At 56.9% G+C, this 23,649-nt stretch overlaps 1 protein-coding gene across 1 annotated transcript in view; it reads left to right on the forward strand.

Moving 5' to 3' along the window:
* Positions 1-269: 269 nt before the first annotated feature.
* The window catches only part of RTN4R (reticulon 4 receptor), a 78,188-nt gene continuing 54,808 nt past the window's right edge, over positions 270-23,649 (forward strand). Inside the window, exon 1 of the mRNA XM_066331117.1 lies at positions 270-506. Coding sequence (XP_066187214.1) covers positions 485-506 — 22 coding nt within the window. The 5' untranslated portion in view covers positions 270-484. The remainder of the gene's footprint in view (positions 507-23,649) is intronic.

Raw genomic sequence — 23,649 nt, forward strand, 5'->3', positions numbered from 1 at the left:
CAGTAAATCCGATCTAGGCTGATTCCTCTCACGTCAAACCACATGATCCCATAAAACATTCATCGCCTCTCCATCCCCGCTCGCTCGCCGCTCGCTCCCGGGATACAGTGCAGCCGGCTCCGCTCCCCGCCGCGGGATCCGCCGCAGCCCCGGCCCCGTGCGTGCGGCGGGCGGGCGGGCGGAGGGAGGAGGAGGCAGGCGAGGCGAGGCGAGGCGAGGCGAGGCGAGGCGAGGCGAAGCGAGGCGAGGCGAGGCGAGGCGAGGCAGGGAGGGGGAGCCTTGCCTGGATGCTGACTCCAGCTCGGGGGCTGTTCATTCCCCCGATGAGCGAGGACGCCGGCATCGGGAGCGCCCCCCCCTCCCCGTGCGCCGCCGCTCCCCGCTCGGGCTGAAGTTTGGCACCGGGATCTGCCCCGCTTTCCCAAGGATTGTACCGCTGCCGCTCCACTTTGCGCCTCCAGACGTGCCTTCCCCGACCCCTAAGATGAAGAGGGCGATAGCTGAAGGTAGGTGCATCGGTCCCTCTCCGCCGCCGCGGCTCCCCCCGGGCAGGGCACGGCGGCCGCGGCCCCAACTTCGCCCCGTGCCGGGAACTTCCATCGCTGCAACTTTTTTTTTCCCCTTGGCGTCTTCGGAAGCGGCCAAGGTCCCACGAGGGGAAGAGGGGCCGGGAGCCGGATCGGGAGCGGGCGCTGGGGCCGGGAGAGGCGGCGAGGAGGGCGCGGGGGGAGCGGGAGCGCCGCGGCTGCGGGAGCGGAGCGGAGGCGAGGCCGGAGGGGGAGCGAGCACCGGGCACGGCTCGGCTCCTGCCGCGGAGCACGGCAGCGGGATGGAAGGAGGACAGAGGGATGGAAAGGGAACAGCAGGATGGAGGAGCAGGGAGCAGCGGGCTGAGCCCTCTCCAGCCGCCGCCCAGCCTCGGCTTGCCTCAGCTCGGCCTTGGGGTGACCGGGCGAAGTTGGTGCTTCCGGGGGAAGCGCGTCCCCAGCCCGCATCCCGCGCCGGAGGGGGCCGGGACGGGCGGGAGAGGGGCTGGGGCAGCCCGGCTTCCCCCGCTCGCAGCCCGGCCGCCGGAGGAGCTCCGGCCCCGCTCCCCGAGCCCGTCCCACTCGCCGTGCCTCAGGACGGGGAAGTTCGCGGAGGGTCCGGGCGACCCGCGGGGACAGCGGGTCCCGGGGTGCGATGGGAGTCCCCCGCCGAGCCCTCCCTTCGGGTACCCCCGCTTCGCGTCCGGGAGCCAGAGGCTGGGAAGGGCTGGGGATGCAGGGGCTGGATCCCCTTTCCACTCGCTCGCTGCGCCGGGGGAGAGGCACGGAGCTTGCAGCCTGGCACAGCCGGAGCTCTGCCTGAACCAGCCCTTTTCCATGGACTTTGGCGATAATCTTTGCCTCCCGGCCCAGGTGTGCGGGCTAGGGCTGGGGCAAGGCTGGCACAGGGGCCGGGGGCTGCGGCGGCTCTCGGAGCCCCAGGTCCCGCCGTAGCTTGGCCGCTTGCGGAGGCTCCGGGGGGACCGGGCTGCGGCCCCAGCTCGGGAGGGACACTCGCTGCCAGGCTGCGTGCTCAGCCCACTCGAGAAGCCCACTCGAGAAGCGTGTGCCACCCAGGTGTGTTTGCTGGGAACCCAGCCCACGGATTGCAGTTTTTAACTGGCTCCAGGGCTGGCCAGGTGCTGGGCAGGGGAGATCTGGGCATGCGGAGCCTCTGGCTGCTCGGACTCTGCTCCCGGCTGTGCTGTCTCCAGCTCGCTTCTCGTTCCCGTCAGCTACACAGATATAATTCTCTTTTCCTTTCTGTTTTGGAGGGCACTCTGATTTATTTGTGGCGATCAAAGGACACATCCAAGCTGTGAGCCACATCGCACACTGCCTCCTTGAGAGGCTTTGTGTCAGTCTGAAATGTGAAATGGCCAATTTATTCCTGCTTGGGGAACACCTTGGGAGCAGGCTCCCGGTGCCCGCTTCTCCCCGGGCCCTGAGGGGATCCTGATATCAGAGCTTCCATTTGCCGGGGGTCGTACGGGGTGCAGGGGTTGCCATCGACCCGAGCCCGGCGGCTCCGTGCCCGGCCCGCCGGTGCCAGGCTGTGCCGGGGGCTCTTTGTCACCCGCGGTGCCGGGTGCTGGCAGAGCAGAGCCCAGGTGCTGGGTGTGGTGCGGACACCCCGAGCCCCTCTGCTCCCAGCCCCGCTGCTGCTGCTGCAGCGCTGCTCGCCCCACGCAGTGACATTCCCGGCTGCCGCCAGCATCGTGTGAAACAACACAGGGGATAATGAAATATAAAAACTGTGTTACAACGGCTTTATTTATAGAACAAGGCTTGGAGGAGTTTGGGGTTGAATTATTTGCTTTTTTGCTGCAGTTTATGAATTGCTCCTGTGAGAGGCTGGGGAGCCTGGCTTGCTGGCAGGTTTGGCTGGAAAGTCCTTATGAACCTGGGGGATTTTCTTTAGCTGAGTGTCCATCCTGCTGGATCTGGACTACATTTCCCACTGTGGGCTGCCAGGATGCTTCAAGTGCCTTGTAAGCCAGAAATAGCCACCAGGGGCAGTTGGACAGGCAGAGCTTTCCCTGTTCTCAGCACTTGCTGCCTTATTAACACAATTCATTTTTACTGAAAAAAAAGCTTTCTATGCTTTTTTTTTTTTTTTTTTTTTTTTTTTTTTTTTTAACCCGAATACATACCCATGTAATATGAGAACCTACATCAACATCACCGATGTGAGAACAGCTTTTTTCCTCTGAGAGAAAACACCATTCATTGCATTATTCTGTATTTCCTGTCTTTATAATGTAAATTTTTTATCAAGGGGCGGCTGCATTTTGTGGGCTTTGTCCTCCCTTTCCCAGCAGGCGGCACAGACCTCAGACCTGTATTCCATGGGCCCATCAAAGGCCGTTGTTTGGAGAGGTTTTCTACAGAGGGATGCTCTTAAAGAGGAATTTTAGGGCAAAAAGGTGGAGGTGCTGTTGTACCACTCGGTGCCTGGGCGTTGAACTGGTGCAGACGCCGTTGTCTCCTGCTGGATCTGGGATGCTTTCCCAGGCAAAGCTGGGCCAGAGGAGGAGTTAATGAGGAGCAGTGAGAAAGTGCGGAGGGCTGTGGGCTGCACTTGCTGAATTAATTCTCTCCATCTCGAGCTCAGGAGCTCCGGGCTTGGCTTGGGAAATGCTCCGGGGAGCCTGTGGTGTCCATAAAGGAGTGGGAAGGAGAGGGAGTCACTGGTGGGAAGGGGTTTGTTACACAGTGTCTGTGTGCTCTGCCCCGCTCCCTGGCCACTGCAGGGCCGGGATTGAGAGGGCAGCAGAGCGGTTCCTGCTCCCCCCGCTGCTCCTGTGGAGCTGGAAGCTGGCGAGGCCCACGAGCTGAGATCCCACATTCCCTGTGCCCGTCTGTGCCTGTGAAATCTTCTTCTGACCCCAACAACGACTTCGGTCATTGAGCCTTCCAAAGGAATAACCCGAATCCACAAAATGCGGCAGCACAGAGGCGAATTTGCCCCGTTTTCCCCGTGGGAAGCAGCGAGGGGCCCGTGAGGCGGGGGCAGGGAGGGGAGGAGGCCGCTGCAGCCCCGCACACACGGAGCTGCTGCCTGAGGGCACCGGGGCCTGCCCTGGCACGGCTGGGCCTCCTGCCCTTCCCATCCTCCCCAGGCCTCTGGAAGGAGGGGGAAAGCCGCCGGAGCCTGCACACAAGGCAGGCCGAGGCAGACCGCAGAGGGCTCTGGGCCTGCCCTCAGCCCGCCGTGCCGGAGCCCGCCCCGGCAGCGGCTGCAGCCCGCAGCCACCGGGAGGGAGCCGCTCTAATCGGGGCTGCTCCTCTTCCCCTTGGATTTGCAATGCTCTCTGCCGCTGTCACCCGCACCAAGACGGATCTCCAAGCGCCAGGCGCCTCTTTCGATGTTCCTAAAGAGGTTTTGTCTCCACGCAGAAGGCACGGCCCCGGTGGAACAGGGGCAGCACCGCACGGAGGGGCTGTGAGAGGCAGCATCTCAGTGTGGGGCCTGGCTGTCCCTGGGGGGGCCTGTCCCTCCTGGCGGTGTGGGAAGCTCTGTGCTGTGTCCTGGAGCCAGCTGGATCCGTCTGGGATCTGTGAGTAGCAGGGTGTCAGGGCTTCTCCATCACAGACACGCGGCGGGGTGGGAGGGAGGAGTGAGGCTGGTGAGACACAAAGCCCAGCTTCTCCTCCCCTTTCCTGCTGTGGTTGCAACTCCTGGAGGTTTCCAGAGGCTGAGGGAAAAGGGGACAATTGTACTGAAAAGTCTTAATCAGCTAAAAGAGGCCGAGGGTGGATCCTGCTGTGCTTGCGCAGAGATGCCGAAGGAATTCGTGCGGAGTTTGCTCAAATGTGCAAACTCACCTCAGCCTGAGCTGTGTGTGACTGAGACTGCTGGGACACATGGGAATGGGAGTCTGGAGTGGCTGGTTACCCCTCGTGTGGTGTTCAGAGGGGCTGTGCAGTCTCAGGGCACTGGCACCTGGTGACACGGGTGTTGTTTGCCTTGGGCTGTGTGCAGCTCACGGCCAGGCCCTGCTGGTGTGGGCAGAGCACATCTTGTTGTGTGGCACAGACTCTGACCATGCTTGCTTTGCTTTTGGAGTGCTCCTAGAAGGCCTCTGGAGTCTGGTCTTGGCCCTGCTTCTGCCTTCTTTGTATCCTTGACCAAGTCAATGAGCCTTTCTGTGATGTAGTCTCAGCTTTTCCACACTGTCCCTTGGAGAGTGATGCTGAGTTATGTCCCAAGGGACCCAGGATATGCTTAAATTCAGCCCAGAGCTGAAATGTGGAGGTCTGAGCAGTCACTGATCACCTCCTCAGCAGTGCCACAATGTCAGGTGACGAGACTGATGGTCTCCTGAGGGCTCTTGCTGCATCCACAGCAGGTTTGTGTCTCTGAGCTGACCCATCTTCCTCCCAACCTTCACACTGCAGCTGATCAACAGCACCAGCGGATTTTACAGCATTTATTGTCCCTCTCCTGGAACCAAGGGATTAGAAAAGCACTTGAGTTTTATTTGGAATGGTTGTCAAGGAAAGCAGAAACACTCCACAAGCACATGCAAAGCATTGAGGAGACTGGAAACAAGAAAACACAAATACTCCAGTGCTGGGGTTTTTCCAGTTTCTGGAGGGCCCAGCAGTTTGAGGCATTACCCTGATGACACTCAAGTAGCAGTGTTCACTTCTGTCAGTCTGGGTGAGGCAAGGCTGGGCTCAGAGCATTTGCTTTCTTGAAATCATGGAATATTTTTGAGGAATCACCTGGATACACCTGCAGTACCTCTGGAGGTATCTAAAGAACCTCTTGCTCAAAGCACAGTTGATTTCAAAGCCAGCTCTGGTTGCTCAGGGGCCTGTCCTGTCCAGCATGGACATCTTCCCAAGGATGAATGTCTTTCCCAGGAGGGAGATACCCTGTCGTCCTCTATGGCCTGTCTGGCCGAGGCAGCCCAAGCCCTTTGTCACCTGGCCTGGGTCAGTACCATGGATGCCCCATGTCCCTCTGGTGGGGTGGAGGTGCCTGAGTATCTTCCTGGGTGTGGCAGGGCTGGGGCAGGAGTGATGATGAAAATTGTGCTGAATCCTATGAGATCAGAGCAGGTGCTGGGGAGCTATCAAAGAGGGGGTAAAAGCAGGGGTCACAGCCAGGGGCCATGGCAGGGACACTCAGGATGGCAGCAGGGACACTCAGGATAGCAGCAGGGACACTCAGGGTGACAGCAGACCCTTGCAGATGCTCTCCTGTCCCTGTGTTTGCTTTGCTGGCTGCTCCTGGGGATGCAGCCCCTGGCCAGTTTTATGTGGACTGGTTCCAGCAGCCCCAGCCTGGTGTCCCACATCGATGGTAATTAAACAGAGCTCCCCTGGAGCTCTCGAGTCCTCAGATGCACCCTGTGCTGGAAGCCTTTCCTGACACCCTGCAGGGGCAGGGACCTCTCTAAGGACAAACAAACCTGGCCAAATCCCAGCATCCTGGAGGTGCTGGTGGGAGGGTCCAGAACAGGGCTACTACACCTTAGGTCAGGTCTGCTGTGGATTTCTCTATCTGAGCTTTGGAAACCTCCAGTGATGGAGCCTTGCAGCCTTTCCCAGTACTGGTGCTGATTAAAAAGCTTTTCCTGATGTCTGACCTGAACCTCCCAAGCTGTAGTTCTTGGCTGTGGCTCTTTGCTGTGTCAACTGGCCACACACAGGTGTGTTTGGCTCTGCCATCCTTTCAACTTCCTTGGAATAGCTGGAGGCTGGAATTAAATCACCCTTAACCTTCTCTTTGTCAGGCCCAGCCATCATCATTCCCTCTGCCTCACCCTGTAGCACATACTAGGACATATATTTAGGAAAGAATTGTTCCCTGTGAGGATGGGGAGGCCCTGGCATAGGGTGCCCAGAGAAGCTGTGTCTGCCTCTGGATCCCTGGAGGGGTCCAAGGTCCAAGTGTCCAAGGATGAGGTTTAAGGTCCCTTCCCACCCAAACCATTCTGAGACTCTGTGGTTCTCTGGTTCTGTGACATCCTATTGGCTTCTGGTCATCTCTGGTCATCCTGGGCTGTCCCAGCCCTGGGGTGGCAGCAGGAGCAGGGCAGTGCCTGTCCCCTGGGCTGGCACTGCTGGGCCACCTCCAGTGCTGGGGCAGCTCTGGGACCCTCCTGGCCAGAGAGACCTGGAGAGGCTGGAGCGTGTCCAGGGCAGGGAACGGAGCTGGGGAAGGGGCTGGATCAGAACTTCCTGTACATCCTGTCCCATTCATGACAATATTATGTCTTAATCCTGTCCCCTCTCGCTCACTTAAAAAACCTCTGACATTTGGGTACCCAGCAAATGATTTACCTCTTTATGATCCTGAGGAGTTATTTAGCAGTGGATCAGAAAGATCTGAAGGAGTCCAGGGATTCCACCCTGCAGATCTCCAGATCACCTGTGGAATGGGATTTGTTTCCTGTGCTGCTGCCTCAGTTCCAGCCCAGACAGCCAAGGACAAGCACTGGACATCGGCTCCTTCTTCCTTCCAGGACCTGCATCCTGAGGGGACCCAAACCCTTTTGCCCCATGGTGCTTGTTTTGCTGGAGGTGACTCACAGAAACTTCCTTATCCAGCATTTCTGTCCTTGATCCATAGAGGTCTGGAGAGTCTTTATTGTCAGCTCTGCTCTGTTCTCCATCCCCAGCTGCAATTCCACACCAGGTGGGAACAGTCCAGAGAAAGCAAATGTATACAGCAGTAGAGGGAGGTTCACTGCCTGGATGGGAATTTCTAGCCCATCCCAGCGCTTTTCCATCCCGTGGGAGCTGGGCACATTCCCTCCCACTGGCTCTGGGAATCCTGGTGCCTTTCCAGCACTTTGTGCTTTGCTTTCTCTCTCCGTGCTGCACCTTTGCTGGAAACAAAGGGATGTTTGCATTCCAGTGTGATGCTTCCCTTTCTTCCCTGAGCGCCCGGGATAATTACAGTGCCTTGCACTAATTGATCTGTTATTAGCGATAATTCTGATTTACATGGTGCTTTAGGAAGGGGCATTTCTGTGGCAGAAGTGATGCTCTAATGTCACACTTCCCAATGGCTTGTTATGTGTCACCTCATCTCCCGTGAGCTGCTCATGGGGGAAACGGGTTCACTTTTATTTTTCTGTTAAAAACCAATCTTTTGCAAGAACCATCTGGCTGCTAAATTCTCCTCCCGGAGCTGTGCGGTTTGCTGGGAGTTCATTTGCGTCTTTAGCTACTAAAGAGGAAGTAAAAGTGACTGATTAGTCTGAGACTGGGACCATTCACATCAAAGTGACAGATTTTGCGAGCTGGATTTGGGGAAGTGTTTAAAACTGGTGTGTTTTCATTAAATTTTGAAGACTGTGGGCAGAACTGCGCTCTCGGCGCTGCAGCTCAGCGCTCAGCCCTGCACCCTGGGTTGTTATGTCACAGTGAATTGTGGGGCTCTTCAAATTTGCCTCTGCTTGTTTGATGACTTTAAATATTGATTTTAATTGTGCGTCTTCCTTAAGGCTGTGAGTGATGGTGGGAGCCACGGACAATAATCCCTGTGCACAACACAGCCATGTGCCCTGGGAGGTGGGAACTCAGCCCGGCACTTCAGCTGAGGGGAGGGAGAGGAAAGGAAAATATCTTTGGGGCCCCCAAATTCAGCTTTTTCTGCTCCCATGGGGGCTTTATCAGGGGTGTGCCATGAGCTGCTGGGCTCTCAGAAGCCCTTTAGGGGTGCTGGGGTAAGGCTGGGAGGGTTCCACACTCTCCCCTGTCCAGAGGGGTCCTTGGAAAGCCTAAGGGCAAAACCGGAGTTTGAGAAGGTGGGATTTGTCTCTGCAGAGAGAAATGGTCACCTGGAAGCCTCCAGGACTCACAGGACTTGCACTACAAGGATCTGGAGGGACAGGACACAGGGAATGGCTTCAAACTGACTGAGAGTGGGTTTACATTGGATATGAGGAAAGATCCTTCCCTGGGAGGGTGGTCAGCCCCTGGCACAGGGTGTCCAGAGAAGCTCTGGCTGATCCCTGGCAATGTCCAAGGCCAGGTTGGACAGGGCATTGGAGTGGCCTGGGATGGTGGAAGGTGTCCCTGCCCATGGCAGGAGTGGCACTGGATGGACTTTAAGGTCCCTCCAGAGCCAAACCAGTCTAGGATTCTGGGATTGCACATCCCTGTGGCACTGGCATGTTTTCAGGAGTAACGGGAGCTCTGATGGGAGCAAATCCCTCTCCCTGTGCCCAGGTTCCTTCCCAAGCACACATCCTCATGGATCTGGCCCCGATCAATGCTCTCTCTGGCCATGCAAACACGGTTAGCATTGGCTTTACACTAGAGGGCTGTCTGTCCCTTTCCCTTCAAAGAGCAGCCCGTGTGCCGGGAATGTTCCTCCCGCAGGATCCCAGTTTGACAGTCCCGTCCTGTCGGGTGGGGAGTGTGCTGCAGGCTCACTCATTTGGTGCTCAGCTCTGCTCATTGTGCTGCTCAGAGCATCCCTGCCCTGGGCTGGAGGGACTTTGGAGCTGTTTCTGGGTGAGGTGAAGCTCTTGGTTCTGTCCCCCTGTCCAGCTCAGCAGGAAGCAGCAGTTTCCAAACAGGTTTTCCTTTTTTCCAGCCCCTTTTTGCTGTCAGGAGTAGAGCACTCTGTGGTAGCACAGGGATACTCTGAATTTCCAGGAGCGTGGCATTTCCTGCTCCTGTCCTGCACTGGTGAGGATCTGCAGCCCTGAACATCTGCACATCCAGCTGTGGGGTGACTCGAACAGGAATTGCTTTGGAAATGGCACCTGGGGTCTGGAGGAGACTTCAGTGTCCCAGGGCTGAAAGAGATTTGGCAGCTTCTGCCTGTAAGTTCAGCTGAGATGTCTCCTCTGGCTCTCCTGTCACCTGCAAGGCTGGGACCTCCGTGGGGACACTGCCACCATGGCTGCTTTGGTCCACTGCTGCCATGTGTTTCATGGAATCACAGAGTGTCCTGAGCTGGAAGGGACCCACAGGGATCATTGATCCAGCCCCTGTCCCTGCCCAGAGCCCCAACAATCCCACCCTGGGCACCCCTGGCAGCGCTGGCCAAAGGCTCCTGGAGCTCTGGCAGCCTCGGGGCCGTGCCCATTCCCTGGGGAGCCTGGGCAGTGCCTGAACCCTCTGGGGGAAGGACCTTTCCTCATCTCCAGCCTGAGCCTGCCCTGGCACAACTTCTTGCTGATTGAATTTAATTGATTTATTTAATTCTGTCCCCACTCACTTCTAACTCATGCAAAGACAGAACGAGCTGAGGCTTGCCTTTGCCTGACAGACATGGTTTGAATTCAGGCCTTCTTGGATAATTCCAGCCCCAAACACAACCCCTGGGTGCCTCCCATGTGCCTCGTGCCAACTGCATTTGTGGCACTGCTTTTTCCTGTTCTGGATGCCTGAGCAGTCAAGGTTTGGCTGTCTAGGGAAAAGTGGTGATAATTTAGAGCAGCCAAGTCCCTGGACCCAGTGAGCAGGGCTGGGGGGAGTGGGGACTGAGCTGGGATGGCCAGGAGTGAGTGGGGAGGAGGTGCTGGGGGCACTCTGGGGCTGTGTCCAGCACATATTGAAGTGCAGAGGTTGGTTCTTTAGCCCAAGCTGATTTATGAACTCCAGGCACTTCCCTCCCTCCCTCAGTTTGCTCCTAACATGTCCTGAGGGAGGAGGGTTAATGATGATGATGCCAGAGATCTGGGTGGCGGCACTGACCCCAGGGATGGTGGTGGGACCCTGCTGGGCCATGGGGACAGGGATATGGAGGTGCAGACCTGCTCTGCACTCACCCCACCCATGGCCGGGCCAGCAGCAGGAACAGCAGTGGGAGTAGCTGGGGCCTGCTGTCCCCTGGGCTCAGGACAGAGATGTCTCCAGGCCAGGCTTTGAGATGGGTCCCTTTGCTGCTCAGGGTCACTGCAGGTGGCATTGCCTGTCTGTCCCAGTCCTGTCCTCAAGGCACAGCTTTGAGGGAGCTGTGGGCAGGCAGGAGGGCCCCTCCTGAACCCTGCTGGCACAGAGCTGCTGTGCCCTGCCCGTGTGCCAGCCAGGCAGGGCAGCTCAGGGATCACAGAAACATGGAATGGGTTGGGAGGGACCCTAAGGCTCCTCCAGTGCCACCCCTGACATGGCAGGGACACCTTCCACTGCCTCAAGGTGCTCCAAGCCCCAGGTTCCAGCCTGGTCTTGGACACTGCCTGGGCTGGGGATATGCCCAGGCTGGGTTCATGGGCTGCACCACTCACCCACCCTGCTCCCCCACATTTACACAGCTCTGTGCAGAGCTGCTGAATCCCCCACTTGGCTGGGTCCATTTCAGGCCACAAAATGGATTTTAGCCCTTCATGGTGGGAAGCAAAGGGATTGTGTGCCCCCCAGCCTTCCTGGGCATGGCAGGGGGAGCAGCTCAGCCCCTGCAGACCTCGATGTTTCAGGTTTAAACCGCGATTTCTGACATCAGGGGCTGAAGTGAGAAGAGACTTCCAACTGGAGTTGGAAGCAGAGCCTGGCTGAGGGGCTGCAGCTTCACCTTCAGGTGACCTCCAAGGTGACATCATTGGGTTTGATGTTACCCACAAGTACAAGGAGTCATCTCTCCCAAATTTTTACCAAGACTCAGTTTCTACCGTGACACAAATTTTGGTGCTAAGGCTCTGGGGGCAATGTGGGATCTGGAAATCAGATAATGTTTTTTAAACATAATTCCCACTGTTCCAGCACTATTCCTGTTTTCCTGAGGCTTCATTCTCTGCTGGGTGCAGAGTGTGGTCCTAAAGCCCTGGGAAGGGGCTCTGTGAGGGGCTGGGGGTGCTGCTGGCCTGGGGTCATGTCCAGACCTTGTCCCTTTCTCTCCCAGGGTGGAAGGGAGCTCCAGGGAGCAGCACAGCCAAACAGACATTTGTAGCAGTGGCACAATAAATAAATGACCCCGAGCACCTCTGAGGAGCCAGCCCAGGAGAGGCTTTCTTTGGCCATGGCTTTTCAGTGGGAAATGCTTTGCTTTTGCCATGTTTATTTTTGGCTTTCCTAGAGTTTCTCAAGGCTTACAGTTAATCCTGAGCTTTGGGGTGGCCAGCTGGGCTGAAGAGACAAACGCTGCCTCAGAACACTGAGTTTGGTCATTTTCTGGGGACCTTGGATTTACTGGGAGCTTGGAAAAGCTTAACCTGGGGACACCTGGGGGCACGTGCAGAGACTGCTGGGAGGGATAGGGGAAGGTGCTCCCTGCCCATGGCAGGGTTGGAATGGGCTAGCTTTTGGGTACCTTCCAACCTAAACCATTCTGTGATTCTTTGGTTCTGTCATTCTATGACTCTGTAGCTCTATGATTCCATGATTCTATGATTCCATGATTCTGTAGCTCTTTGATTCTGTGATTCTTTGGCTCTGTCATTCCATGAGAAGAGGTCTCTGTGGCTGCAGCCTGCACAGGGAAGGGGGTGGGGAAGCCCCTGGGCTCTCCCTCAGCAGCTGGACAGGGAATGTGCTCTCCTCTGGGAGGTGCCCGTGGGGAAGGGAACCAAACGTGTGTCACTGGTGCAGGGGCTGTGGCACCTTGGCAGGGGCTGTGCCTGTGCCAGAGCTGGGTCTGCCCCTGGCCAGGGACACCTGGAGGATTCCTACACGACTGGATGGTGGCAGGACAAGGGGGACAGTTTTAAACTAAGAAAGGGGTTTAGATGAGATGGTACAAAGTTCTTTGTGCAGAGGGAGGTGAGGCCCTGGCACAGGGTGCCCAGAGAAGCTGTGGCTGCCCCAAGGCCAGGTTGGATGGGGTCTGGAGCACCCTGGGACAGTGGAAGCTGTCCCTGACCATGGCAGGATGAACTTTAAGGTCCCTCCCAATCCAAACCATTTCGGGATTCTGTGCTCCTGGTTTTATAGGAACAAGGAGCCCCCAGCTCAGCCTGTGCCTGCTCCAGCCCTGCCCCTCCCAGCTTTAGGTGCCACCCAAGGCAGCTCCTGGGTGCTGTGCACTCTGCTCACTCCTCTCACTGCAGCTGGGACAGACCCCCAGGAAGTGTTGAGGCTCTGTTGGTTTCATCTGGGTTTCTGAGTGTTTCTAACTTGCTCCTGTCCTCCTAAAATTAATGCCTCACCACGGCCCATGTGAGCACGACTCGCTGGCCATGACATTTGTGTCCTGACTCTTGCTCCTGAGGCCAGCCCCTAAGGCTCCGTGTGGGAACAGTGATGTGACGGCCCCTAAAAGCACTGTGGGGTGTCTGGGTGCAGCGGGGCTGTGCTGGCGGGACGGCCAGCCCTGCTGCCCACACAGTGATTTAGTGACATTGAGAGGGGCCAGCAGCCCCCCCGCCACCTCTCCTGCGTGTGACAGAGCACCGGGCCCTCCCGATAAATCCCTGCCAGCTTATCCCAGCCTGTCTGCCCCGAGGGGAGGTGACATCCGAGTGTCTGAGTGCTCCTGCCCGTCCCCACGCCGCCGTGCTCAGGCTGAATGTCCCCAGGGGAGGAGCTGGCGTGACCTGGTACCCTGTGGCACTGCAGGGACCGAGCCGGCTGCTCTAAACCAGGGGCTGCAGCTGAAAAAGCCCTGGGAGCCCTCCCCGCTCACGGGGCTGGTGTTCGCTGTGCTCTCTGATCCAGAGAGATCCCATGAATTAATGGAATGAGCCCGACACTTGGCACGGGGAGAGGTAGGAAGTGATGGTGGAGACGGCGCTTTAATGGCACAGGAATCTCTCGCCGTGATGGAAGCCAGAGCCGCGCTGGGTGTGTCAGAGAGGAAAAGGAGGGAGCCGGGTTTGCAAGGATACACCCCTACCCCTACCGGAAACAGCCCCGAGCCAGCTCTGGGGCCGCCCCGCTGCAGCAGCTGCCCCTCCTGCGAGCCCAAAGCCCTGGGGCAGGAGGGGACGGGCACAGCCCTGCCCAGGCCAGCACAGCCTCGGGGGGACCCGGGCTGGACCCTGGAGCTGTGCCCGGCTGCAAGGCCAAAATCACAGAGCAGGGAGGGGGCGGCGTTTGTGACACTGCACACCTGGGGCTGGCTGTGTGACACTGTGCACACCTGGGGCTGGCTGTGTGACACTGCACACCCATGGGATTGGCTGTGTGACACTGCACACCCATGGGATTGGCTGTGTGACACTGTCCACACCCATGGGACTGGCTGTGTGACACTGTGCACACCTGGGGCTGGCTGTGTGACACTGCACACCCATGGGATTGGCTGTGTGACACTGTGCACACCTGGGGCTGGCTGTGTGACACTGTGCACCCCCATGGGATTGGCTGTGTGACACTGTGCACACCTGGGGCTGGCTGTGTGACACTGCACACCCATGGGATTGGCTGTGTGACACTGTGCACACCTGGGGCTGGCTGTGTGACACTGCACACCCATGGGATTGGCTGTGTGACACTGTGCACACCTGGTGCTGGCTGTGTGACACTGTGCACACCCATGGGATTGGCTGTGTGACACTGTGCACACCTGGGGTTGGCTGTGTGACACTGCACACCCATGGGATTGGCTGTGTGACACTGTGCACACCTGGAGCTGGCTGTGTGACACTGCACACCCATGGGATTGGCTGTGTGACACTGTGCACACCTGGAGCTGGCTGTGCGACACTGTGCACACTTGGTGAGCAGGCAGGACATGAGAACAGCCGCATTGGGGGCTGCCCTTGGTCTGTCATGGGACAGGGATGAAAATCAGTGTGGAATGGGCACACAGCTCATGAAGGGGAATGGGCCATGGCTTGTTTGTCACCCAGGAGGGACACGAAAATCAGGGACATGGATCAAAACCAATGAAACAAAATGGTTGTGTTGAACACAGGGTAAGGCAGGCTCTGCCAGGCATGGGCAGTGTGTGAGCCCACGGGTTCGGAGCTGGTGAAAGCCTCGTCCTTCTCCTTCTCCTTCTCCTTCTCCTTCTCCTTCTCCTTCTCCTTCTCCTTCTCCTTCTCCTTCTCCTTCTCCTTCTCCTTCTCCTTCTCCTTCTCCTTCTTCTCTTCCCTCTCTTCCCCCCCTTCCCACATCTCTGTGAGGATGTGGGAAGGAGGATAAAGCCTGGGTGAGGAGAAAATGGAAGGTGTAGATGTAAATCGGTGCCTCCTCCCTTGGGGAATTAGTTCCTTATCCCCTTCTCTCCTAAAAGACCCAAAATTCTGAGGACACACTGAGAGTTTGGCATGGACATGACACAAAGGGCTGCAGCTGCAAAGGGAGATGGAATAGGGGACAGTGTATGGGAAGCAGGCTGGTGACAGTGGCACAGGAGAGAGTTCCATGGGCAGGAGAGGCCTCCTGCCCCCCAAGTCCAGGGCAGATGCAGCAAGGGCCACATGTTTGTATTTTCAGGAGACCATCCAGCCTGCAGCCTGCAGCTCTCCTACCTCTGGCAGGGCTGCAGGAGAGCCGAGGCTTGGAGAGAGCCCTGCTCCCTGTGGGAATGCACAGAGGGGTCACCACCAGTGCCCACCTGAGGAGCTCCTCCTGCAAAACCAGCAGCTGGTGCCCTCTGCCCCCCTGGGGACCCTGTGCTCTCCTCAGGTGACAGTTCTGGGCTCAGGGGCATCCCCAAACTCTGCTCCCTCTCAAGCATTGCCACCTAAGTTTGTGTTCCAGAGGAGCTTCCAAGGAGGTGAGACCACGAATGGGGATCCCTCAGAGCATCCCACAAACACCTGGAGGAGCAGCCAATGAAAAGCAGAAGGTGATAGGAAATGATGGATCCGGAATGCTCTTTTAACAGTTTAGTGGTGCCAAAGGATGGAAGGATGGACGCCACGAAGCTGGAGGTCTTTTCCAACCTCCGTGACCCTGGAGCTGGGGAAGTCCTGTGCCCACCCTTGAGGGGACCCTCTGCATCTCCCCCCACGTGAGCTGCCCCAGAGGTTCTCCCTGTGCCTTGGGAGCTTTAGGCTGAGTCCTGTCCCAGAGAGGCCTCCTTGCTCAGCCACAGCAGGCCCTTCCCACCCTTCCCCACTGGGTGAATCACTCCTGGAACATTCACCTGGATGTGGAACCACTCCAGGTGTGCAATGGGAGCACTGTGCTGAGTCTGGGGCTTTGGAGCTCTGCTGGGCAGTTTTTTGTGGCCTCCCTGGACACCCTGGAGCGCTGCAGTCCCAAGGACACTGTAGGAAGCAGATATTGTGTTAGGAAATGTAGAGGTGGCTCCATGGCCCTTCCCAGGGTGCATCCACGCTGTCCCTCAGAGGGGACATGGAGGTGATGGTGGTTTCCTCCTCCCTGCTCTGGGCTGTGCTGCGCAGGCAGGGCCACAACGGTGTCCCCTCCACTGCCTGTGGTCCTTTGCTTTGCTCCCTCCCAGAACCAAAGGCTCCTGTGGAGAGTCACAGAATCATGGAATCATTAGGGCTGGAAAAGATCTCCAAGATCATCAAATCCCACCTCTGACCAACAGCCCCATGGCCGCCAAACCATACTGTGAAGTGCCATGTCTCTCATTTTTTGATGGTGATGGGATGGTGACTCCAGCCTGTTCCAGGGCCTGATCACTCTTTTAGTGAAGAAATTTTCCCTAATTTCCAACCTGAACCTTCCTTTGTGTGTGTTACAGAGACGGAAATCACGACTCAAGTTGTCTTGATCATAAGACAAACATAACCTGTGTTATTGTTCAGAACCTTCTTATATAGTGGGTTCAGATTTCCTGGGTACAGACACTGCTCTGGGTTTTACCCTACCTAGCTCCTTGTCCAGTGGACTGTCTGCTTTTGGATTCAACATGATTGGCTGAGGTCCCTGCTTAGGTTTGAATCCAACCTATCCCTGCCTCACCTGAGGACTTATTTTACCTCTAGTTTGGTTGAGTTTAGGGGTCTGATATGTCCATATTTATCTGGTAGCTGCATGCCAGCTACAGCCGTGTGCAGCATGAGGCTGTTCCCCCTTTCCCTCTTGCCCAGGAAGGTGCCTGGTGGCGCCTGAACAGGTCCCTGAGCCCTGCTGGCACAGGCTGTTGGTGCTCCTGTGCCCCAGGCTGGCAGCAGCTCCTCCTGGATGTCTGCCTGGCTCTTTGGACCAGCACAGGGAATATGCAAATTTAACCTTTGCATTTACTGAGCTGTTCTTTTCCTGGGAAATGTCACTGGGGCACCAAGCTGGGATTGCCTGCTCCTGGGACTGGGGAAATGAGCATCAGTGGTGTGTGCCTGGTTCCTGGGGCTGATCCAGCATGGAGCTGGCTCCTCCAGGGAGCCTTCAGTGCTCAGGGACACGAGCTGCCCTGCCCCGCTGTCTGCAGGGATGGGATGGGATGGGTGGAGCATTCTGGTGACTGGAGCCAGCTCCTGAGTGACAGAGGGAGGGTTGTGTCCCTCATGTACTCAATGGCTGGGGGAGCTGTAAGCAGGGACACTTCTGCTTCTGGGAGAGGCTTGAGAGCCAGTGCCATGCTCCAGGGATGGATCCAGAGGGTGCTGACGTGGCAGGATGGAGCTCCTTGTTTGCTTGGAGAGATAAAGGGAATCTCAGCTGGCAGAACTGGCAGTGGCTGATGGGCCTGTTCCAGCTCAGTCCAGACTGAGGTGGAGGGTTGAGTTTCCTGAGAGGCACCTGTAGGACAAACAAAAGGGGGATTGCAATGGGGGCAGGACTGACTGTGAGAGGGAGAGGAATTTCAGCATCAGAATAACCAAAGCCTTTATTCACAGCCCTGAAGGTGCTGCCACATCAGCTTTGTGGCTTTTGGCACCTCCTGCCAGGGTGGATGTGCTGATCTCCACAGCATTTCCACAATTCTGATGGGATAATTCCATGATTTCACTGAGGAGCAGCTGAGGGAGCTGGGAAAGGGGCTGAGCCTGGAGAAAAGGAGCCTCAGGGGGCCCTTGTGGCTCTGCACAACTCCCTGCCAGGAGGGGACAGCCGGGGGGGTCGGGCTCTGCTCCCAGGGAACAGGGACAGGAGGAGAGGGAACGGCCTCAGGCTGGGCCAGGGGAGGCTCAGGGTGGATATTGGGAATATTTCTTTATGGAAAGGGTGGTCAGGCACTGGCACAGCTGCCCAGGGTAGCGGTGGAATTCCTACCCCTGGAAAAGCTCAGAAAGCTGAGTGGATGTGGCACTTGGACATGGGTTAGTGGAGAATGTGGTGCTGCTGGGTTAGGGGTTGGACTCAACCTCAGCAGTTTTTTCCAACCCAGATGATTCTGTGATTCCCTGTGGGCTGTGCCAGCTCCAGCTGTCTTTGGGCAGGCAGAGCACACCTGGAGCACCCCAGGAGCAGCTTGGGGCAAGTGGCCCTGGTCCCGTGTCCTCTCCAGAGTGACTTCAGCTGCCACTTCAGGTCTGTCTCTGTGTGGGACAAATGCCTGGGGTCAGCAGGGCAGGAGCTCTCCAAGGACAGGCTGAGGCTCTCCTCCAGGAGCAGCATGGACAGCTCTGGGCCAGCGGGATCCTGGAAAACCAGAACCTGTGCCTTCAGGAGCAGCCCAAAATGAGCATGTCCATGTGGTGGGTTCCAACAGAGCAGATTCATTTCCCAGCTCCCAGAGGGGCTTTGGGAAGTAGCAGAGAGTAAAGAAGGGTTTGGAAGCAATGATACATGCCTTGGAGGAGCCTGAGCTGTCTGGGATTGCACTCGCACCTCCAGAGGATCTGGGAGGAACGTGGAGCCCTGTGGATCCCTGGATCTGCTGTGCTCCTGGTTTTGGGCTGCTAATTAGGAGCAGGTCAGAGCTGTACTATGTGTGCTGCAGTTCTGTACAGTCAGATTAAAGCAATTACAAATTCATCATGAGGTGTATCCAAATCTCCTTAATGAATAACCAGTAAACACAGCAGTCCCCTGCAGAAGGGCTTGGAGTGCTGGAGAGGGATGCAGGATGGGATGGGAATGGAGTCATGGAGCAGTGAGAGGTGGAGGTGCTGCTAGTCCTTACTGCCAGCACCAAGGCAGCAAACCAAAGGGAGCAGAGCAGGATCCACATGGGAAAGCTGCTGCTCTCACATTTCATAAGCAACTTCCAGAGCCCTTGGATCTGCCAGATCATGGAATACTGAGCTGGAGGGGACCCATGAGGATCACTGAGTCCAGCTCTGCAGTGAAGGGTCCATCCTGGTATTGAACCTTGGTGCTGTCAGCACCCACTGAGGCCACCCCTGGGGCTGGGAAAGCATCCCGGGCTTTGTCCTGGCAGTGGGGTGGGAGGGGGGAGCAGGGCAGGGATTGGTTTCCATCCCTGTGCAACCTGAGAGCGTCTGCCCAGGGGTGGTGGCACTCAGGGGACACTGGGTGACATCCAGGGGATAAGAGGCCCTGGCCCAGAGCAGGGACAGCCCAGCCCAGGGCCAGGCAGGTTCTGCATGGTGTTGGATGATTTACACCAAGGAGAATGGCCCCAAATGCAGGAGGGGACTGGAGCATTTCCAGCTCACAGCAGTGGCTGGTGTGGAACATTCCCTGCCCAGCACTCACTGGAGCAAGGCCTGTGATATCTGTAGGATTTTCCTGGGCCTATCTAAAGGAAACAGTGAGAACCAGGCCAGCTTTTTAATGCCTGAGGGAAGAACCTCATCCCAAAGATGAGAGCAAAATTTATCTCTCTTTTCATGTAAACCATTTTAAGGAGCATTCTTAAGCTGTGCTGACAGGTGGAAATGGCCAAGGCTTGATTTATTCTTTACTCAGAGGTGGGCAGGCCCTGGCACAGGGTGCCCAGAGCAGCTGTGGCTGCCCCTGGATCCCTGGCAGTGCCCAAGGCCAGGCTGGACACTGGGGCTTGGAGCAGCCTGGGACAGTGGGAGGTGTCCCTGCCCATGGCAGGGGTGGGATGGGATGAGCTTTAAGGTCCCTCCCAGCCCAGGGCAGTCTGTGATTTTGTGATTCTGAGCTCTGGGGCAGAGCTGTTGCTTCCCAAATTCCTTCTGGAGCAAACATGAGCTGCTGGTGCACATGAGGAGCTGCAGCTGGAAAGAGAAGCAGCAGAGGTTCAGATGGCACTGCCTGTTTTCCCATCCCAGGGAGAAGTGTGTCCTGTTGTAATTGCCTGGCTTATTTGGAAAAAAACCCTCTGTAGTTCCTAGAAATTCAATATCGAAAGAACTGGATACGACCCTCTGTGGATTAATTTTGAGGGGAGAAGAAGAATGAGAAATTTAATGCTCACTCTAATGAATGTCAATCTTCTCTCTTAATGAATAGGAATCACAGTTTGCTGCACATTGTTGGGAAATGAAAAGCATCCTAAGTTCCATTCACTTGCTTTTTTTTTCCTTCCCCTTTCTTTCTTTTCTCCCCTCTTTGAGCGAGATAATGCTGTGCACAGCAGATGTGAACATTCATTTGTTGGCGCAGTGGATTTTTATCTCTCCCTGTACAAGGCAAGGTTGAGCTTTATAAAATTTCCTGTACGATCCAAACATTGCCACAGAGCTGGATCCTTCACAGCCAGGTAGGGCGGGGTTTTCCCTCCCTCCTGTAGGAAACCAGCCCGAAAATCCAAAGCAGAGCTGACCCTGCTGTGCTCGATGTGTTTGCTGCTCTCAGGCGTGCCTTTGCTTGTTGGAGTGGCAGAGGTGAGGATCTGCTGCCCCTGTCCCCCTTGAAGGGACACAAAAGCCCCATCCCATCACTTCCCGAGCCCTTCCCTTGCCAGAGGGATCCCCCAGGGTTGATGCCAAGGGGAATTTCCAGCAGGAGCTCTGGTTCTGGAAAGGCTGGTGTGGTTAGCAGGGGGCAGAGGAGCTGTGCAGGAATCCGGGGTTTCCAGCAAGGAGAGGGGAAACCTCCCAACACTGCCCAGCCCCATGGGCCTCAGGACCTGGGTCTGGGAGAGGGAGATGATCCTCTGGAGGAGCAGAGCATCCCGATTTCAGCAGGGGGAGGACTCTGTGGAGCAGCAGAGCCCTCTGTGTGCCAGGAACCCTCCTAGTTCTTGTCTGCTCCATGGCAGCTCCATTCCTGTGGGAGAACCACAGGTCAAGGGATCTTCTGGGAACTACTGAGCTCCTGGCTGAGGGCTCAGCTCAGTCAGGCTGGACATTTGCCCTTCTCCATGGCTCAGTTTGGATCTTGGGGATATCCCAGCCCTTGGGGACAGTGTGAGGACAGCCCACCACAGGCCCTGGCCCTGGAGGCTGCTGGGGCTGCCAGGAGAAGGCTCCATGGCTCTGCCTTTGGGAGGGTGCTGGCTGTATGTGGAGGTTTGAGGTGTACATGGGGGCTTTGGGGTGTATGTGGAGGTTTTGGGGTGCATGTGGAGGTTTGGGGTGTACATAGGGGCAATGGGGTGTATGTCAAGGTTTGGGGTGTACATGGAGACTTTGAGGTCTGTGTGGAGGTTTGGGGTCTGTAGGGGGGGTTCGAGGTGCGAGTGGAGTTTTGGGGTGTATGGGGATGTTTTGGGATGGATGTGAGGGCTTGGGGTGCATAAAGGGACTTTGAGGTTCATGTGGGATGTTTGGGGTGTATGGGGAGGCTTGGGGTGTCCATGGAAGCTTTGGGGGTGTGTGGAGGCTTTGGGGTGTCTGTGAGGTGTGGGAGCACACACAGAGGGCCCCTCCTGCCATTCCCAGCAGCCAGGGCTCAGACATGAGAGGGAGGAGTGGGTGTAGGCGAGGGAAGGGGAATTTTGAGAAGCAGTAGGGGACAGAGCTGAGAGTTTGGCCCCATGATCAGGAGTGAACCCCAGGAAACCCCTGGGAAGTGAAGTGCCAGCAGGGCCTGGGAGCAGGCAGTGTGGCATGGCTAGGCAGAGCTGGAGCAGGGTCTGCAGGAGCCAGGGATCTCTGTGGCCACGCTTTGGGATGTGGAGAGGGAAGGAGGCAGTCCCTTGTGCTCTGCTGCAGGGCCTGAGGATCCGAAGGGGTTTTCCATCTGTTTTCCCTCATGAGCAAATGCCCTCTTCAGCTGAGCGGATGCTGGCTCGGGGCCAGAGGAGTTTAGAGTTCCACTGTTTTAAAATATTTATTAATGTGAAGATGTCGTTAGCACTTAAGCCGAGGCAATACAGTAGAAGTCTTTTTGCTGGAGTAGAAGTTAGTGATGCTGAAAAGCCATTAAGCTGTAAATATAAACTATATTAAGTGCTCAGGAGCAACCTTAAATATCCCTCAGCTGGTTGCTCTGCCTCTGCAAGGCTGAGTGTCTGAGAGCAGCTTATTCACAGAGAGCTCTCTGCGCAGGGGCTGGCTCTGCCCAGTGGCTCCAAGAGGGGCCTTAGTGGATTTGCAGGCGAGATTTCCAGCTCAGGGATTGCTGCTCAGTGCCTGATATCCCCCAGAACCACAGGATGCCATGGGCAGGGATAAGGAGGGACAGTGTTCAACCCTGCCCAACCTGTCCTTGGGCACTGCCAGGGATCCAGGGGCAGCCACAGCTGCTCTGGGCACCCTGTGCTAGGGCCTGCCCACAGAACAATTCCTGCCCAATCTCCCATCCAGCCCTGCCCTCTGGCACTGGGAAGCCATTCCCTGTGTCCTGTCCCTCCAGCCCTTGTCCCCAGTCCAGGCAGGGATGGGCTCTGGAGAAGGGAGGCTGTGGGTGAGATTCTGGGATGGAATTGCTGTCTGTGGACATGGCTCGTGGCCCGGTGCATTCAGCCTCTGCTGAGAGGCTCCTGCCCATGCACATGGGCTCCCTGCCCAGTTTGGGATCAGCCCTGATCCTCCTGTCCTGCCGGATCAGGCACAGGAGCTGGGATTTTCTCAGAAACATCTTGAATTGAGTGTCAGGGAGTCTGTGACTGCAGTGGCACTGAGCCCTCTCTCCATCCCTCTGCTCACAGGGACAGGGTTGTAGGGGGTTGGGTGGTGCTGGGGTCTGTGGGGTCTGGCTCTGCCCCACAGTGTCTGCTCAGCATTCCCTAAAGCTGGGCAGCACTGAACTGCCCTGTGTGCAGGGTTCTGCTGCTGTGCCAGCCCTGCTCTGCTGTCCAAGCTGAGGCAAACCCTCCCCTTTTGGGTTCAGGACAGGCCATGGGGATGCTCCCAGGGCTGGAGCCAGGCTGGGAGAGCTGTGGGTGCTCACCTGGAGAGGAGGAGGCTCCAGGGAGAGCTCAGAGCCCCTTCCAGGGCCTAAAGGGGCTCCAGGAGAGCTGGAGAGGGACTGGGGACAAGGGCTGGAGGGACAGGACACAGGGAATGGCTTCCCAGTGCCAGAGGGCAGGGCTGGATGGGATATTGGGCAGGAATTGTTCCCTGGCAGGGTGGGCAGGCCCTGGCACAGGGTGCCCAGAGCAGCTGTGGCTGCCCCTGGATCCCTGGCAGTGCCCAAGGCCAGGCTGGACACTGGGGCTTGGAGCAGCCTGGGACAGTGGGAGGTGTCCCTGCTCATGGCAGGGGTGGGATGGGATGAGCTGCAGGTCTCTGAACTCAAACCATTCCATGATTCTGTGTTTCCATGGATTTTAAGCCCAGGGGCTGATGGCAGCCTGGCCTGCCTTCCTCTGCTTCTGGACACGTCCTTTTGTGCTCCAGCCTAAGGCTGGCATTTGATTTAGTAAACTCCCTGCACCCAGGAGAGCTCACATTTCAATCTTTAAAACCAACCTGAATCAAGATTGCAGAAATAAGGAGCCCCCGTTCCGGCTGCTGAGAGCACAGAGTGATATGGATTTCTTAGGCAATTAAATTGCACATAATAGAGTAACTGGATTGTGCAAATTTAAAGAGCACCTGGAATATGCAGGCATATTCTGAAATTTCTAATCTCATATTTCAGCTCTAACCCATTAATCTGTCATATTTAAGGCTTTTATTTCTTTTCTATTCACACTGCTCCAGAGTTGGGATATTGCTGGGAAATGCAGCTCTTCCATGTCTGCCTGGATCTCCTGTCCTGCTCCCTGGGCCGTGGCACGGGCACCTTTTCCTCTTCACATTCTCTGCTCAGCATCCTGGTTTTCTGAGGAGAATGGAGCAGGGCCAGGACAGCTGCTGGGGAATGGGAGCACCATCAGCAGGGACAGCTCTTCCTGGGGACAGGGGCTGCAGCCTCCTGTCACTGTCCCCGTTCCCAACCAGACCAACCCTGACTTTTCCCTTCTTCCCAGCCCTAGGCAGCTCCTCCATGGCAGCCCCCAGTGCTGTGTGCTCCCAGGACAGGCTGGGGTGTGCAATCCCCTTTCCTTTGGGCAGGTAATTTGGGAGCAGGGCCCTGCCCTGGCCCTCAGCTCCGTGCTGCCCCCTGAGCTGTTCCCCCAGCCCGGTGGGCAGCAGAGGAG

This window comes from Sylvia atricapilla, chromosome 17 (assembly GCF_009819655.1).
Source record: "Sylvia atricapilla isolate bSylAtr1 chromosome 17, bSylAtr1.pri, whole genome shotgun sequence".
In the NCBI taxonomy this organism is placed as follows: Eukaryota; Metazoa; Chordata; class Aves; order Passeriformes; family Sylviidae; genus Sylvia; species Sylvia atricapilla.